Raw genomic sequence first — 19,826 nt, 5'->3', positions numbered from 1 at the left:
CTTTCCTTTCCTTAGTCCAGTTACCCTGGGTAAACATAGTACCTTTGCTTTCCTTTCGACTCAATCCCAAGTGCCTGTCGGAGATCGATAGAACATTTAAACATGTATATTGTATCGTTTTAATGATCATTTAGTCCTATTTACATTTACTCCAATGAAGGGCTTTGAACATCATTGTATTTTGTCTAAATTCATTTAATTTTTATGTCATTTCATGTCATTTCAAGAAAGTGAAATGAATGCTGTTGTATTTACATTGTACCAAAATGACATTAATGAATACAGCATTGTTAATAAAATAACTAAAATTATTTTGGATGTGACCTTTTGTGGTGAGGGTCATTCACCTTTCTGTATGCACGCACATACACACGCACTTGTGCGCACGAGCTTGTAGATCTGCCATTTTAGCTTCTTTATTTTTTTTGTAATCCTGAATGTTTTTTAATATTGGAATTGGAATTTAAATTGAATATTGGAATCCTGAAAAGGTATATTTAAAATTATTATTATTTGGTTACAATTGTTAACTTTATGAACTTAAATACAAATATATTGGACATGAAAAAGTTTTGAATTGCAGCCGTCCGTATAGGTGTCCTTTGAGAGCCGTTTTGAAGGGGTTTGCATGTCTTAATGACTGTTGGTAGGGCGTTCCACATTTAGGTGGCATAGGAGCGAAAATAATTTAGTCCCTTGTTTGTGCCGAATCTGGGTTGTACATGGTTTGTTGCACTCCCTCTGGTGTTGTGGGTGTGGACAGGTACATGGGTATCTTAGTGAAGTATCTAGACAGGTACATGGGTATCTTAGTGAAGTATTTAGACAGGTACATGGGTATCTTAGTGAAGTATTTAGACAGGTACATGGGTATCTTAGTGAAGTATTTAGACAGGTACATGGGTATCTTGGTGAAGTATTTAGACAGGTACATGGGTATCTTAGTGAAGTATTTAGACAGGTACATGGGTATCTTAGTGAAGTATTTAGACAGGTACATGGGTATCTTAGTGAAGTATTTAGACAGGTACATGGGTATCTTAGTGAAGTATCTAGACAGGTACATGGGTATGTTAGTGAAGTATTTAGACAGGTACATGGGTATCTTAGTGAAGTATTTAGACAGGTACATGGGTATCTTAGTGAAGTATTTAGACAGGTACATGGGTATCTTAGTGAAGTATCTAGACAGGTACATGGGTATGTTAGTGAAGTATTTAGACAGGTACATGGGTATCTTGGTGAAGTATTTAGACAGGTACATGGGTATCTTAGTGAAGTATTTAGACAGGTACATGGGTATCTTAGTGAAGTATTTAGACAGGTACATGGGTATCTTAGTGAAGTATTTAGACAGGTACATGGGTATCTTAGTGAAGTATTTAGACAGGTACATGGGTATCTTAGTGAAGTATCTAGACAGGTACATGGGTATGTTAGTGAAGTATTTAGACAGGTACATGGGTATCTTGGTGAAGTATTTAGACAGGTACATGGGTATCTTAGTGAAGTATTTAGACAGGTACATGGGTATCTTAGTGAAGTATTTAGACAGGTACATGGGTATCTTAGTGAAGTATTTGGACAGGTACATGGGTATCTTAGTGAAGTATTTAGACGGGTACATGGGTATCTTAGTGAAGTATTTAGACAGGTACATGGGTATCTTAGTGAAGTATTTAGACAGGTACATGGGTATCTTAGTGAAGTATTTAGACAGGTACATGGGTATCTTAGTGAAGTATTTAGACAGGTACATGGGTATCTTAGTGAAGTATTTAGACAGGTACATGGGTATCTTAGTGAAGTATTTAGACGGGTACATGGGTATCTTAGTGAAGTATTTAGACAGGTACATGGGTATCTTAGTGAAGTATTTAGACAGGTACATGGGTATCTTAGTGAAGTATCTAGACATAAGCCAACATGCTACATTTATACAACAGTATTCTATGAGTGTGACAAGTTATTCAGTCCATTCTGGGATGCAATTATTTTCGACGGTTTCCACAATGCATGTCGTAGCAAAAATAGCTGATCTACAAACCTCTAAATGATCTTAGTTTTAGTCAGTCTTTTCGATCATTTTAATTTAGTTTTAGTGATTTAGTCTACTCACATTTTTAGTCACCTGGAATGTTTTAGTGTTTAGTGTAGTTTTATTCGACTAAATATAAGATTTTATTTATATTTTTTATAATAAGTAAAAAGTAGTAGGCTAGTAAGGTTGAAATCTCTTTTTTGCAAGTAAAACTATATCCGGATGAGTCTTAAATATTTATTCACTTTCATCTACTATATAAAAAAAAGAAAACTGGTCAAACATCAGCCAAATTGTAATAGAAGGAAGCAGACGTTGTGGGGGGGAAAAAACGATCTACAAGCTGTGTTATGTTCAAAATGTGCGATGATTTTCTAACTCCTGTGAAAGCCCATGTTGTTTTCACTTCCGTCAGTAGATGGAGCCAGAGGACCAGTTTTTATTATTACACCACCAAGCGACTGCATGGTTGCGGGCTGTGATCTAATACTCTATGGCAGTGATACTCAACCTCAGGCCCGCGGGACCATTATGACTGGCCCACCAATGAAAATCTAAAAAAAAGAAGAAAAGAAAATCTGGAAAATGAAATAAAAATAATTAAATCTGAATGAAGTTATCTTTAATTACATTATTATAAGTAATACTATTAGAGTTGTACTATTACTCGAACGAAAATAAAAGCTTCGGGGGGGGGGGGAGATGCAATGCAAATGAAAGACATATACTGTGTATCCCTATTCCCTGACATAATTTTATAGCTAAACGGACAGAATTCTATTTTATTTGAATGATGAAACCCAGCTGCCATTAATAGTTGGAAATGGAAATGGAAATTGCGGAAATGGAAATTGTGGAAATGGAAATTGCGGAAATGCGGAAATGGAAATTGAGGAAATTGCGGAAATTGTAATTGTGGAAATGGTGGAAATGGAAATTGCGGAAATGGTAATTGCGGAAATGATGGAAATGGAAATTGCGGAAATTGCGGAAATTTGCGGAAATGGAATTTGCGGAAATGGTAATTGCGGAAATTGCTCTTCAGTTATAGCTATCTATTTTCAGGTATATTGTTTTATTTTACTCAGTCAGCCATATCACTACTCATCACATCTCACAGTGGATGTGTTCCTCTCTCCTTCCCTGGAAAAAATGGCCCCACCTACGGACGGCTGCAATTCGAAACTGGCCCCCGTAAAATCTGAATCCCCCCTTTTCCCCCTCACTGTATAAGTTTCTTTTCCCTTTTTACCTCCTTTGAGACAGGATTTTTGGTTTAAAATTAAAAAAATATATATATAAGAAAAGGATGTAGTCAAATAAATGAAGTCCCTCACATTTGTATGTAAATTACAACCACATAATTCTACATTAAAACTGTGGGGAAAATATTTTAAAAGAATCCAACAAAACTTTGGAATTTTTGATGTGGCGTCATTAAAACATTGACATGGCACAGCTGACCATCTAGAAATTATAAGAACATGACACTTAATTTAATTTAAAACAAAAGGTTTCAGATACCCAATACTTAGCTTAACCCAAGGGCTCTCTACACTAAGGGCTGTATTTTGCGTGTCTTAAGTACCAGGTCTTATTCCCTAACTTGAGTAAACTAAAGACCTGGAGGCGTGGTCAATGCTCTTTGGCCACTCAGAATAGCCAAATGGCATTGATCACGCCTCCAGGTCTTTAGTTTACTCAAGTTAGGGAATAAGACCTGGTACTTAAGACACGCAAAATACAGCCCTAAATATCTATGCTGAAAATAGCCGATCTACAAACTCACACCAACGGGTCGAGCTAGAGCTAGGTAGAGCTTGTAGATCGGTCATTTTCTGCTAATGTAACGTTCGCCCTCCTTGAATTGTCTTCCATCTCTGACGCCACTGGTGACAATTAACACAACCTACATTTGGGTATCATTTATTACTCTGTAACAAAACAAATACATTTATAGTTTTTTTTACAAATCATTACTTTATATTATATCAACATAAATATCTCTGGTGGGGATGCGATAACAGTGAACACCCCTAGGTGGTCACAAGGCCACAACATGAGTAACTTGACTGGCTCACGTGAGCAGATGGTTATCACAATGAACTGTTAACGATGATGATTATTATTATTAATTGTAGTGTGCACGCCAGCCTCTGAACTTCATTTTACAATGCCAAAAACATTTAATATATATCTCGTTGAAAAGTGGCAAAGAATAAAATTCTGCACACCAAAAATATGCATTTGTATTTGTTTGGCAACGAATTGAACCACCTCCCAGCTCGTTGAAAAAGGTTGAGAAGTCGACATACATTCCCCAATAAGTGCAAGCATCATTTTGGCGTGCAGATTTGACTCTTTTTCACATGCTGAACTTGAAGCCCAGAACACACGACCAAAGGGTGGAGGCGGTTTCAGCGTTGGCCCCAGCGGTGTTGTCATATCCTGTCCTGTCGCGCGGCGACCCAAAGGGTTCAATTCAACGGCCCCCCAGACCACGCCAAAGGATCTCCATGGAATGGTCTGCATGGAGACCCTTTGCTGTGGTCTGGGGCTGGGCTTCATATTAGATCCGGCACCCAAGCGTCTCGTACGTAACTGCAGGTGGTTTCGGGACGTAATAATCACATTGTCGCTTTTAGAGTTGAAAGTGGAGCCTAAATGCTTTCTAATTCACCGACGGGCCTGTTTTTAATCACAACCACAAGTTAGAGAGACATTAGACACGTACTGTATACAGGATAGTTCTCAAAATCAGCAGCACACACACATCATACTTCATAAAACACTGTACATGACACTGTCCAGCAGCAACTCAATCATCAGCAGGTTTGGAAGAGAGTTCAGTGCCTTCTCTCTGTTGCTGGAGATGTTATGCATCGTTTTTGTTTTTTTATACATAAGGGTCTAACTCAGAGAGTGTACAGATGGAACCAAATGCACCCTTATGGGTCAATTTGTACACTCTCAGAGTGAAATAAAGACTGATGATTTTAGAGTGCAGATTGGGGTCCCAGAGATTAAAAAACTAAGAAAATAGCTAAACTTGGGGTCCGTGTCTAAGTGCATATGAAACTGAGGGTCGTTCAAATGAAAAGAAAATGGCATGATGTAAAAGGGCGCCCGCACACAGTCCAGAACCTGGCGTGACGTTAAGGGGCACCCGCACACAGCCACAGACAGTCCAGAAGGCTAGCCATCAGGGCACCCCCCCCCCACACACACACAGTTCAGTTGGCATCCGTCTTGGGCACGCCCACCCTCGCCCGCTTGGCCTCTTCGTCCATCTCGTCCATAATGCGTTCCTGGGAGACTTTATAGAAGGTGTAGCCGTCTGTGGGGGGGGGTAGCGTTGTTAAGGCCAATAGCACATAGGAGCTGACACTAAGGACAGCATTTACAGTAGAGCCTTCATTATATTGTTGAATCTATTGACATCCTAGCCGCAATTTGCAAACTCTAGATTTTTTTAAATAATTGGATGAATCTAGAGTTGCAATTACCCTCCATTGACTCCCCGCTCATCCAATTTGCGTTTGCGATCTGCTTGTCTTAAACGTTAAACTCACCAACATTGCAGCTGTAGTCCAAGCTTGAATTATCCTCTTTCAATCTGCCAAGCTTGTTTTTCATAAAAATCCACCGTAGACTACAGCTGCAATGTTGGTGAGTTTAACGTAATTTAAGACAAGCAGATCGCAAACGCAAATTGGATGAGCGGGGAGTCAATGGAGGGTGTTGCAACTCTAGATTCATCCAATTATTAAAACAAATCCAGAGTTGCAAATTGCGGCTATTGACATACCATTGATCCAAATATGTAAATTGTGTCCAGAATCAATGTAAATGTATTATGACAGTCATTCCTGCCAGGGGCTGCTGGTTAGTTACACGTGGTGAAAATTGTATAATTACTGTAGGTACCGGTATATTGTATAATGCAATTTGTTGGAGCCAAAATGCTTTTTGTTTATTTGTTTTGTTTATTTACACTAATTAATGATGAAGTTAACGATGTCTCTCTGTACGATGACGTCATGATGATTGTTGTCTTGGAAACGCTCATTTACCTGTCCCTCTGATGGCACTCAGGTGCGACAGGGGAAGACAAGACAGTTTTCGACCGTGCGTGGTCATTATAGTTTCAGTGCGTTTGTTTGTTTAACAGTTTTCAGTTTATTTACAAATGTTACTACTGCTGAGTATACAATAAATGGATTGACATATCGAAAGAAAGACAAACATCTGGACATTGAATTAATCACACTACTGCACGCGTCAAACACGTACAACCCTGTTGCCCTGCTGTAAAGCCTAATTGTAGGCTCTACATTGTCGAAAACTCTAGTCTTCGTTAGAAACAAGGACTATTAGTTTAATGAAAGTTGAGTTTAGTTGGGAAGAAGAGGATCTTCGTGGGCAACGCCACGGCTGATCGTTGGAAGCGGGACCGTGATCGTTGCTTAAGGCACTCGTTTCGCTGTGTTTGTGCGAAACTGGGACGGACCAGGACCAATTCGGAAGGACACGGCGTCGGATCAGCAGCCAGCCAGCCCGGCGGCACCACGCCCGCCTCGCAGGCTCTCGCCGTTCGGACCAGCACCGCAGCGCAGCCAGCCAGCCCGACGGCACCACGCCCGCCTCGCAGGCGCACGACGCTTGGACCAGCACCGCAGCGCAGCCACTGCCAGCCAGAACGTCCCGGTGAGCGGACAGCCGCGCTGCCCGCCCTCCTCGCAGTGCTTGGAGCAGTTCAACTTCCCCGTGCTTGATTGTGCACTTGGGAGCTTTTCCCAGTTTGAATTGGGCCGGTCCTCTGTGCACACTGCACAGAAAGGTAACGTAGCGCTACCAGCTGGTATATGAATATGGCCATATAAAACAAACGTGTGCACACAAAGATGTACTTTGAGAAAGAAAGAAGAAAAAGGGGTCAAATACAAGCGCTCTGGTAAATCCAATGCATTGGTGGTTTTATGGGTTTCAACTCCTATACGTTTTATAAGGTCTTAAGGTTTTAATGTGATGGTTTTAACTGTGATGAATAACTGTGTGTTTTTACTGTGAAATAACAAGGTACTGGTTTTACATTTTACACTTTTGGGTTAGTTGCAATAATGGAACCAGATAATGGTGTTCTGGGTCCAACTGAGTCAAATGTGGTTGGAGAGCCCCCCGTGGCTGTATCGCACATTACAAGCTCAACTGGTGTTGCAATGATTGAACCATCAAAGGGTGAAAAACAGTCCACAGAGGCTGAAAAGCAGTCCAATGTGACCACCACAGGTCAACATGTTCACAGTGAAATTGAAACACAGTCCAATGTGACCGGCACAGGTCCAAATGTTCACAGTGAAATTGAAACGCATTCCAATGTGACCACCACAGGCCAAAGTGTTCACAGTGAAAGGGAATCACAGGTGGGCCTAACCATCACAAAACGCAAGGTGAAATTAACACCAAAGGCCTTAGCTGAGAAAATTGACTGGCTACAAAGGGAGAGAAAATCTACACTAAACAAGGCATCCAACCTGCAGAGAGTTATTGAGGAATTAATGCAAAGAGGAGGAAGCAAACAGGAAGTGCAATCAACATTCATGAAATATCTCCACATAGCCCAGTACGCAAGAGAGACACAGAGTGTTCTGTTGCCACTAATTGAGCCTGAGGAAAAAGAGAAACATGACATTTGGTTCAAGGCAAAAATGATCAATGTTCATGCCTTTATTGATGAGGTGAATGACTGGACAAATAAACAAACTGGGCAAAGTGATAATGATGTTGTTGAAATCAATCCCAATGACAGTATTTCAAATGTTGAAAGCTCAAAGTCCACTGATAAAGGCCACAGGTCTGGAACAAGCAGGTCCAGCAGGTCCAGCAACTCATCAGCTTGCAGGCAGGCACAGGCAGAGAGAGCAGCCCTTGCCGTGAGTGCTGCCGCATTAAAGGAAAGGCATGCAATTGAGGAAGAGGAAGAAATGCTACAAAGAGAAATGTTACAAAAAAAAGAAATACTAAGAAAGAAGAAGGAAAGTATGGAACTGGATGCACAACTGGCAGCTGCTAATGCCAAAATAGCAGTGCTACAATCCCCCAGTCACCAAACCCCATCACACGCACCATCTGATGGAATGGACTCATACTTCAGGAAAGCCACAAGGGCAAAAGTACCTTCAGTCACATTCAATCCCCTAGCCAGAGACTATGAACCAGTGACACAATACATCCAACCCCCACAATCAGGTGTACAACAACCACTCATACAACAGCAGCAACCACTCATTTCAAACCCCCCACAGCAACCAAATGAAACCTCAACTGTATACAACTTGCTACAAAAACAAAATGACATTACGGCAATGCTAATGGAACAGCAAACCTCTCATTTACTGCCACCCAGAGAGATTCCATATTTTGATGGGGATCCTCTGCGATACAGACCCTTTGTCAGGGCCTTTGCACACTGTGTGGAGAGAAATGCAAGCAACAAAGGTGACTGTCTGTACTACTTGGAAAGGTACACCAAGGGTCAGCCCAATGAACTTGTACGCAGCTGTCAACACATGGAGCCAGACAGAGGTTATGACATGGCAAAATACCTCCTTGAGCAACACTTTGGAGATGAGTACAAGATCACAGCAGCGTACATGGAGAAGGTGCTCAACTGGCCGCTGTTGAAATCTGAAGATCTGACATCCCTTCGCGCATATTCACTCTTCCTTCGCCAGTGTTGCAATGCCATGGAGACTGTACAGTATATGAGGGAACTTGACATGCCAGCCAACATGAAAACTGTGATTTCGAAGCTCCCATATAAGCTACGAGATATTTGGAGAGTCTCTGCATGTGGTATAATGGAAAGGCATCACCGCCGACCACAATTCACAGACATTGTAGCTTTCATTGAGCACCAGGTGAAGATTGTGTCTGATCCAGTCTTTGGGGACATTCAGAATCCCACACAGGGTACAGGCAACCCAGGAAAGCCGATGAACAGAATGAAGTCACAGGGCCAACACAAGTTCAAGGGAGACAGTTTTGCCACTACTATTGAAACCCCTGAAGTAGAAGACCAAGAGGGATCTACACACAGTTCAAGTAATGCATCTGCTCACAACACCACCACTTGTGTATGCTGTTCTAAAACCCACACTCTTGATCAATGTCCACAGATGGAGAAAAAGGCACATAGGGACAAGGTTGCCTTCATCAAGCAAAAAGGAATCTGTTTTGGCTGCCTTCATGTTGGACATTTAAGCAAATTCTGTGTTGACCGTTTGACTTGCAAGGTGTGCAACAAAAAACATCCCAGTCTTCTTCATATTGAATTTGATCAAACAGAGAGAGCAAGCAACACATCAGTGAGCAATCTACAGGTCTCTTTGCAAACTTGTGGACAAACAGGGGCCGGTGACAGCAGTGGTGTTCTGTCAATCTTACCTGTGCAAGTGAAGTCCAGCAAGGGACACAAAATAATTGAAACTTATGCATTCCTTGACCCCGGCAGTACCGACACCTTTTGTTCAGAGGCCCTAATGAAAAAGTTGAATCTGAATGGAAGGAAAGCCAAAATCGGCCTACTAACCATGGGCCCAAAGGCAATTGTCTCCAGCTATATGCTGACGGGCCTGGAAATCTCAAGCCTCACTGGAGAACAGTTTTTTGACCTGCCCAAGGTCTACACTCAGAAGAAAATGCCTGTAACCACCAGTAACATGATTAAAGAAGAGGAGCTGACTAAGTGGCCATATTTGAATGGGGTTGTTCTTCCACGCATTCAAGCTGACGTTGAGTTATTGATAGGTACCAATGCCTCTAAACTGCTTGAACCGTGGGAAGTTGTGAACAGTCGTGGCAATGGGCCATATGCCATTAGGACCCTATTGGGGTGGGTCATTAATGGTCCCCTTTGTGGCTACAGTGAGCAGAATCAGAATGTTACTGTCAACAGGACCTCCATAACGCATTTGGAGGAGTTGCTGCACAATCAGTACAACCATGATTGCAATGAGAAATCATCAGAAGACAAAGAGGAAATGTCAAGGGATGATATGAGCACTCTATTGAACATGAGTCAAAAAAGAAACCAGCTGAAACAGGAAAATGCGGAAAGGGCTCACCAGGAAAATGCGGAAAAGGCTCAACAGGAAAATGCGGAAAAGGTTCAACAAGAAATGAAGCGCATTAGAGCTGCATTGGGAAGCCAGCATTTAACGCCAGATGATCATTCCACAGCTGACAGGTTCACTCAGCAGCAAAGGTTCCCAGATGAACTTGCTGTGTTGACATCTGGATTGGGTGAAGTGAAGAAAGACAGTCCCATAGATAAACTGGACCCCATTCTGGAGGATGGTTTGCTTAGAGTTGGAGGAAGGCTGAGTAGGGCAGCAATGCCTGAGGAATCCAAACATCCTGTTATCCTCACAAAAGACCTCCATATATCCACTCTCATACTGAAGCACATCCATGAACAAGTGGGCCATGGCGGAAGGAAGCATGTTCTCTCCAGATTGCAGAGAACATATTGGATCACTAGTGCCAACGCAGGTACAAGAAAGATTCTGTCTGACTGTGTGTTCTGCAGACGCCACAGAGGAGTAAAGGTGGATGATCTGCTGACCAACAGAAGGTGGATTGAAGGCCCTGAGTTTCTATGGAAACCAGAGGACGAGTGGCCAGATTAGTGCGTTCTGCACGGGTCAAACCCAAAAACCAGCACACTGGACAGACCAGTAACCAAGCTTTGCTTGATCCACGAAGCAGAGGGTTTGAGTGTTGTATGAATTATTGGCTCCCTTTGTTATTTATTTGAATTGCTCACGGCATCCTGCCTTTCCCAATTAGGGGCCGGTGTGTTGGAGCCAAAATGCTTTTTGTTTATTTGTTTTGTTTATTTACACTAATTAATGATGAAGTTAACGATGTCTCTCTGTACGATGACGTCATGATGATTGTTGTCTTGGAAACGCTCATTTACCTGTCCCTCTGATGGCACTCAGGTGCGACAGGGGAAGACAAGACAGTTTTCGACCGTGCGTGGTCATTATAGTTTCAGTGCGTTTGTTTGTTTAACAGTTTTCAGTTTATTTACAAATGTTACTACTGCTGAGTATACAATAAATGGATTGACATATCGAAAGAAAGACAAACATCTGGACATTGAATTAATCACACTACTGCACGCGTCAAACACGTACAACCCTGTTGCCCTGCTGTAAAGCCTAATTGTAGGCTCTACACAATTAAATGTCTCTATGAATTGAATAAACGGGACCACAATGGCCATAATGAAGGCCCTACAGGAGGGCTTGTTGTGTTATCCTTTTAGCATAGTATTGTAGGTACCACTCACTCACTGTACTATTTGCATACTGTTTAATAAAGTACTCGATAATCGATCTGCCACTCCATTAGTCACTCAGAAAAGTACAATAATGTTATAATTTCCTGAGATGTGGTGAGTCTAAAAATGTACAATAAAAAGGTTCCTCTGAGTCCACATTGTACAGTAAAGTACACAACGTCACCTTACACAACCTTTCAAAGGGAGTGTTTAAATATAAACCATGTGACTCTGACGTTTCAAATGCAAACTACATTTATAACAAGGTTTAAATGTTTTATATTTAAATATGCAATACAGTAAGTACACGATCGCACGCCGCGGTACATCAACATTATCAGGCTTAATTTCATCTTTCCAACTTTCTAGTTTATGATTTTAATATTTAATGACTGAATGTACATGCTTTTGTAGCAATAAAACGTATCAATATTAGCCCTCGTTGGCAGCGGTGGAAGTGGAACCATTTATCATCATCATTATCAGACTTAATTTCATCCTTAGTTCCAACTCCTAATAGTTTATGGCCCAAAATGACTGAAGAGGTTGAATGTACAGGTTTTGTAGCAATAACGTATCAACCATAGAGTTATTATTATAGTGGAAGTTGGAACACAATTCCATTTCAAACATTTCACCTTGCCCGTGTCGCAAAAGAACGACGCCGGCCCGTAAAAAGGAGCAGATCTACAAGCCGGACAGCGCGTCGCGGGAGCGACCTTAGCGACGCGCTGTCGGCTTGTAGATCTGCGCCTTTTACGGCAGACGTCGTGAAAGCTGTAGTTCTCTCTAGTTGTAGTTCTCCAGACAGGTCTCAAGGATACATATGGCCCGCCACCACGGCTCCTATTCCCAGCCCCGTCAGGACGTTCCGTCCCCGCAGCGCCTGGCTCTTCGTCGCCCACTGCTGCAGCTCCGTCTTCCGGATGAAGCGGACCTGCTCGGCCGACAGACCCTCCTGGTTGTCGGACGACGTGTCCACGATCCTCCGGGCGAAGGGGGCTTCTCCTGCCGGGCCCGGTGGGGCAGCAGCCTGCTTGTTGTCCGCCATGTTTGTTGCTCAGTGCAGATGTCAGACGGTCTAGTGCACAGGGTAGTCCTTTTGCCTTGTACTGTATGTATGTATGTTGTAGACACACTTTAAGCCATAGGGTAGTCCTTTTGCCCTGTATGTATGTATGTTGTAGAACTTGTAGACACTATAACTTCTTTAAGCCATAGGGTAGTCCTTTTGCCTTGTATGTATGTATTATGTATGTTGTAGGACACACTTTAAGCCATAGGGTAGTCATTTTGCCCTGTATGTATGTATCTGTATGTATGTTGTAGACACTTTAACTTCTTTAAGCCATAGGGTAGTCATTTTGCCCTGCACATGTTGTAAGTAGACACACTTATAGCCATAGGGTTGGTAGTCATTTTGCCTGCACATGTTGTGGGGAGGGGAGGAGGGGATGGTGAGGGGAGGGGGAGGGGGGGAGGAGGGGATGGTGAGGGGAGGGGAGGAGGGGATGGTGAGGGGATGGTGAGGGGAGGGGAGGGGGGGATTGGTGATGGGAGGGGAGGGGAGGGGAGGGGAGGGGAGCAGAGGGGAGGTGTGAACCTGTCAGGACGGGTCGACCATTTACTGTGTGCCAACTGCCGTCAGCCAAGCTCATTAGCATATTAATGAATGAATGCCATGCCATGCTAAATGCATCCATGATCCCAGTGGCTCCTCTCCTCCCCCTCCCCCTCTCCTCTCCCTCCCCTCCCCTCCCCTCCCCTCCCCTCTCCTCCCCTCTCCTCTCCCCTCCCCTCCCCTCTCCTCTCCTCCCTCCCCTCCCCTCCCCTCTCCCCTCCCCTCCCCTCCCCTCCCCTCCCCTCCCCTCCCCTCCCCTCTCCTCTCCTCTCCTCTCCTCTCCTCTCCTCTCCTCTCCTCTCCTCCCCTCCTCCCCTCCCCTCCCCTCCCCTCTCCTCTCCTCTCCTCTCCTCTCCTCTCCTCTCCTCTCTCCTCTCCCTCCCCTCTCCCCTCCCCCCCCTCTCCTCTCCTCTCCTCTCCTCTCCTCTCCTCTCCTCCCCACTCCTCTCCTCTCCTCTCCTCGAACCGAACAGGTTCCAAACAGGTCGGATGGGATGGCAGAGCGAGAGAGAGAGAGAGAGGGGGGGGGGGGGTTGTAAACTTTGTAAAGACATTATTTATGTTAAAACTTTAGTTATACTTCTACTGTAGAATACATGATACTTTTACATGAGTATACGAGAGAGAGAGAGAGAGAGAGAGAGAGAGAGAGAGAGAGAGAGAGAGGGAGAGAGAGACACAGTGTGTGCAGAGAGAGAGAGCAAGAGAGAGAGAGAGAGAGAGAGAGAGAGAGAGAGAGAGAGAGCTAGCGTGTGTGTGTGTGTGTGTGTGTGTGTGTGTGTGTGAGAGAGAGAGAGAGAGAGAGAGAGAGAGAGAGAGAGCTCAGCCCCTCCCACCTCCCAGTCATCAGGTTGGTTCTCTCCAGACTAGTTTCTCAGGCTGAGGAAGAAGGAAAAAAAACACACACACACACACACACACACTTTTTTTTATTTATTATGACGACGAGGATCATCAACAACATGGCGTCGTCGCGACTCGCACCGCGCACTGTACGCACGAGCACATGACAGCCGCCCTGCCACTGATACTCCGCTTGGATGTTATTATTCATATAATAATATTCATAATAACATTATTAACAGATAGGAGGACAGTCCGTGGAGTTTCTGCCGTCCTGCCGGTGTGTGTTCCTGACCCGCACCTGTCGACAGGTACGTAGGGCCGGTGACGTGACGCAACACCTGACTACACACAGTCGGAAGGAGGAACACTTTGTTGTTTGTTTGTTATTGTTATATATTTATACAAGTTAAACGGTCTAAAGGTTTGTGATGTAGTGAACTCTATTTTATACCATTATGTTATTATATGCTTGGTTGGTTTGACGCTTTTATCAGTTGCCCGGAATATGTAATCCATTTATTTAATGGCTGTACTCACAGAGTGAGTGTGTGTGTGTGTGTGTGTGTGTGTGTGTGTGTGTGTGTGTGTGTGTGTTTTGGTTGAAGTATTCATTAACAGTTTTGCAGAAGAATTACAGTATACATTTTTCAGCACAAACTCAATACAGAGACTGTTAACTGTGAGTGGACGTCGACACCATAAAGCATTACACTTGTTTACAACAGGGTCCACCATGTTCAATTCATCAAAACATTTAGAGACGTACAAATAGACACTTCTATATAGTTAAAGAACAGAACAGGTGTTCTGTGTGTGTGTGTGTGTGTGTGTGTATGTGTGACTGTGTGTGTGTGTGTGTGTGTGTGGGTGTGTGTGTGTGTGTGTGACTGTGTGCGTGTGTGTGCGCGTGTGTCTTGATGGGAGCAGTGGTGTGAACTGTAACGTCTAACTCAGTACATTAATTAATACTGTATACTTTACTGTACTTAACAAGCGGCTGTTTAACTTCACTGCAGTGTTTTTCCAATTAACCGTCTGTACGTTTTAACTTCTATACTACATCTCGGACTCCATACTGTACGAGCTTGTAGATCTGCTGTTTTTCAATAGAGCTAAAGCATAACATGATGCTTAAAGCACAGGATGTGTTAATATTATAGGATACTGAAGTTACAAGTTAGTTAAGTTACAGTTTCTTACTTTGTAGATTTTCACAGAATAAGAACATAACGGGGGCGACTGTGGCTCAGGAGGGAGAGCGGGTCGTCCAATGATCCTCTGGGTCGGCGGTTCGAATCCCGGCTCCTCCTCCTCCTCCTGTCTAACATGTGGAAGTGTCCTTGGGCAAAGACACTGAACCCCAAATTGCTCCTGATGTGCTGGTTGTTGGTGCCTTGCATGGCTTCCGCTGCCGTCGGTGTATGAATGGGTGAATGTAATGCACATGTAACCGGTGTAATCTGTCTCTCTCTGCGTTGTGTTGAATCATGGACAGACGGACCCAGAACTCTTTGGAAACCAGCTTTATTCTGACAATGAATAATAAGAAACACGTCTCCACGTTAGTTCTTAGTGCAACTCCTCTCTCTCATTCCAAGACGGAAGTACAGAAGCCGCTTAGCTAGCACGACAGTAACAAACAACAACAACAAATAATAGAACGTAACATACCTGACAATGAATAATAAGAAACACGTCTCCACGTTAGTTCTTAGTGCAACTCCTCTCTCTAAACAGGGTTAAACAAACACTGTATAAATACAGTACAATGTACAATGCTTATCATGTTATCACGGAGAATTCAATAAGACACCCACCTCATTCCAAGACGGAAGTACAGAAGGAAGAGGTGGAGGTGTCGCAGGACATTTATACAGGGGGCAAAAGGAGGATATTTAAAGGAGCTGTGACCTTTAATGCACTATTTACTGTATTCCTATACACGTGAACAATGGAGAATTAAGTCAGGTAAAAGCACTTATTTGTGTCCTATTTTGTGTAATTATATAATACTGTTACACACAGTCTATGTAAAGGTGTGTGAATGGGTGAATGTAATGCACAGTCTATGTAAAGCGCCTTGGATAAGGGCGATATACTATATAAATCTACCTAAAATGCAATTGTAGTGCTGTCTACATAGCATGCTATAAGTCTGTTATATAATGCTATCTAAGGGGGTGGGGTAAGTGCTACGGGCCATGATGGAGTCTGAAAAGGTGGGTTTTCAGACTATACGGCGGAAGATTGGGAGTGAGGCTGCAGTTCTGACTGCGATGGGAAGTGCATTCCACCGTTTAGATTGGGAGTGAGGCTGCAGTTCTGACTGCGATGGGAAGTGCATTCCACCGTTTAGATTGGGAGTGAGGCTGCAGTTCTGACTGCGATGGGAAGTGCATTCCACCGTTTAGATTGGGAGTGAGGCTGCAGTTCTGACTGTGATGGGAGGGAAGTGCATTCCACCGTTTAGATTGGGAGTGAGGCTGCAGTTCTGACTGCGATGGGAAGTGCATTCCATATAGTTTTGGAGCCAGAAGGGAGAAGAGTTTGGGACGTGTGGAGCGTTGTTTTCCCGGCTGTTTTTATAGTGAAGGTACCTCCAGCTTCCCTGCGTTGGCTGATCTGAGCGAGCGGGAGGGTTTGTAGGGTTCAATCATACTTGTTAGATATGGGGGAGCCATCATACCTTTGGTTGCTTTGAACGCCTGCATCAGAGTTTAGTATTTGAACAACAGCATCAGAGTTTAGTATTTGAACGCCTGCATCAGAGTTTAGTATTTGAACAACAGCATCAGAGTTTAGTATTTGAACGCCTGCATCAGAGTTTAGTATTTGAACGCCAGCATCAGAGTTTAGTATTTGAACGCCTGCATCAGAGTTTAGTATTTGAACGCCTGCATCAGAGTTTAGTATTTGAACGCCTGCATCAGAGTTTAGTATTTGAACGCCTGCATCAGAGTTTAGTATTTGAACGCCAGCATCAGAGTTTAGTATTTGAACGCCTGCATCAGAGTTTAGTATTTGAACGCCTGCATCAGAGTTTAGTATTTGAACGCCAGCATCAGAGTTTAGTATTTGAACGCCTGCATCAGAGTTTAGTATTTGAACGCCTGCATCAGAGTTTAGTATTTGAACGCCTGCATCAGAGTTTAGTATTTGAACAACAGCATCAGAGTTTAGTATTTGAACGCCTGCATCAGAGTTTAGTATTTGAACGCCTGCATCAGAGTTTAGTATTTGAACGCCTGCATCAGAGTTTAGTATTTGAACGCCTGCATCAGAGTTTAGTATTTGAACGCCTGCATCAGAGTTTAGTATTTGAACGCCAGCATCAGAGTTTAGTATTTGAACAACAGCATCAGAGTTTAGTATTTGAACAACACCATCAGAGTTTAGTATTTGAACGCCTGCATCAGAGTTTAGTATTTGAACGCCTGCATCAGAGTTTAGTATTTGAACGCCTGCATCAGAGTTTAGTATTTGAACGCCAGCATCAGAGTTTAGTATTTGAACTTGACAGAGTACAGCATCTTGCAATGGGTCTGGTCCACAAGATTAGATACACCACCAAGATACCCATGTACCTGTCTAAATACTTCCTTAATGTAAACGAAGTCCACACCCACAACACCAGAGGGAGTGCAACAAACCATGTACAACCCAGATTCGGCACAAACAAGGGACTAAATTCTTTTCGCTCCTATGCGACCAAAATGTGGAACGCCCTACCAACAGTCATTAAGACATGTGAATCCCTTGGCTCCTTCAAAACTGCTCTCAAAGGGCACCTACGGATGGCTGCAATTCGAAACTGGCCTCTGTAAAAGCTGAATTTGTATCTGGATTGTACTATGTTTTTGTATGGACGTGGTGTTGGGTGCCTGCACATATGCACACATGGCATCAACGCATGGTGTTGTGTGCAGGCGCCCTACACTCTGTCTTTGTACTATGGATTGTACTATGTTTTTGTATGGACGTGGTGTTGGGTGCCTGCACATATGCACACATGGCATCAACGCATGGTGTTGTGTGCAGGCGCCCTACACTCTGTCTTTCGTTTTCTTTTATTTTATCCCCCTGTTCCCCTCACTGTATATATACTTTTTTTCCCTTTTCGCTTCCTATATGATGAATTCCTGTTCTGTTCTTTAACTACATAGAAGTGTCTATTTGTTTGTCTCTAAATGTTTTGATGAATTGAACAATGTGGACCCTGTTGTAAACAAGTGTAAGGCTTAATTGGGTCGTCCACTCACAGTTAACAGTCTTTGTATTGAGTTTGTGCTTGAAATGTACTGTAATTCTGCAAACTGTTAATAAAGATTTCAATCAATCAAAAAAACGCCTGCATCAGAGTTTAGTATTTGAACGCCTGCATCAGAGTTTAGTATTTGAACGCCTGCATCAGAGTTTAGTATTTGAACGCCTGCATCAGAGTTTAGTATTTGAACGCCAGCATCAGAGTTTAGTATTTGAACGCCTGCATCAGAGTTTAGTATTTGAACGCCTGCATCAGAGTTTAGTATTTGAACGCCAGCATCAGAGTTTAGTATTTGAACGCCAGCATCAGAGTTTAGTATTTGAACGCCTGCATCAGAGTTTAGTATTTGAACGCCAGCATCAGAGTTTAGTATTTGAACAACAGAGTTTAGTATTTGAACGCCTGCATCAGAGTTTAGTATTTGAACCCAGCATCAGAGTTTAGTATTTGAACAACAGAGTTTAGTATTTGAACGGCAGCATCAGAGTTTAGTATTTGAACGCCTGCATCAGAGTTTAGTATTTGAACGCCTGCATCAGAGTTTAGTATTTGAACGCCTGCATCAGAGTTTAGTATTTGAACGCCTGCATCAGAGTTTAGTATTTGAACGCCTGCATCAGAGTTTAGTATTTGAACGCCTGCATCAGAGTTTAGTATTTGAACGCCTGCATCAGAGTTTAGTATTTGAACGCCTGCATCAGAGTTTAGTATTTGAACGCCTGCATCAGAGTTTAGTATTTGAACGCCTGCATCAGAGTTTAGTATTTGAACGCCTGCATCAGAGTTTAGTATTTGAACGCCTGCATCAGAGTTTAGTATTTGAACGCCTGCATCAGAGTTTAGTATTTGAACGCCTGCATCAGAGTTTAGTATTTGAACGCCAGCATCAGAGTTTAGTATTTGAACGCCTGCATCAGAGTTTAGTATTTGAACGCCAGCATCAGAGTTTAGTATTTGAACGCCTGCATCAGAGTTTAGTATTTGAACGCCTGCATCAGAGTTTAGTATTTGAACGCCTGCATCAGAGTTTAGTATTTGAACGCCTGCATCAGAGTTTAGTATTTGAACGCCTGCATCAGAGTTTAGTATTTGAACGCCTGCATCAGAGTTTAGTATTTGAACAACAGCATCAGAGTTTAGTATTTGAACAACAGCATCAGAGTTTAGTATTTGAACGCCTGCATCAGAGTTTAGTATTTGAACGCCAGCATCAGAGTTTAGTATTTGAACGCCTGCATCAGAGTTTAGTATTTGAACGCCTGCATCAGAGTTTAGTATTTGAACGCCTGCATCAGAGTTTAGTATTTGAACGCCAGCATCAGAGTTTAGTATTTGAACGCCTGCATCAGAGTTTAGTATTTGAACGCCAGCATCAGAGTTTAGTATTTGAACAACAGCATCAGAGTTTAGTATTTGAACAACAGCATCAGAGTTTAGTATTTGAACGCCTGCATCAGAGTTTAGTATTTGAACGCCAGCATCAGAGTTTAGTATTTGAACAACAGCATCAGAGTTTAGTATTTGAACATCAGAGTTTAGTATTTGAACGCCAGCATCAGAGTTTAGTATTTGAACGCCTGCATCAGAGTTTAGTATTTGAACGCCTGCATCAGAGTTTAGTATTTGAACAACAGAGTTTAGTATTTGAACGCCAGCATCAGAGTTTAGTATTTGAACAACAGAGTTTAGTATTTGAACGCCTGCA

At 42.9% G+C, this 19,826-nt stretch overlaps 1 protein-coding gene across 1 annotated transcript; it reads right to left on the bottom strand.

Moving 5' to 3' along the window:
• Positions 1-3,953: 3,953 nt before the first annotated feature.
• LOC308332665 (cytochrome c oxidase assembly factor 3 homolog, mitochondrial-like) lies at positions 3,954-12,441 on the bottom strand (the record flags this gene model as incomplete). The annotated part of the gene is given in 3 exon segments (XM_080788675.1): positions 3,954-5,378; positions 12,215-12,218; positions 12,220-12,441. Coding segments are annotated over 3 exon segments (330 nt in total). The 3' UTR covers positions 3,954-5,274.
• Between the last annotated feature and the right edge of the window lie 7,385 nt (positions 12,442-19,826).

The sequence above is a fragment of the Protomyctophum bolini genome (assembly GCF_963924005.1).
Source record: "Protomyctophum bolini genome assembly, chromosome: 18".
NCBI lineage: Eukaryota > Metazoa > Chordata > Actinopteri > Myctophiformes > Myctophidae > Protomyctophum > Protomyctophum bolini.
This window is presented reverse-complemented; position numbering and strand designations above follow the sequence as displayed.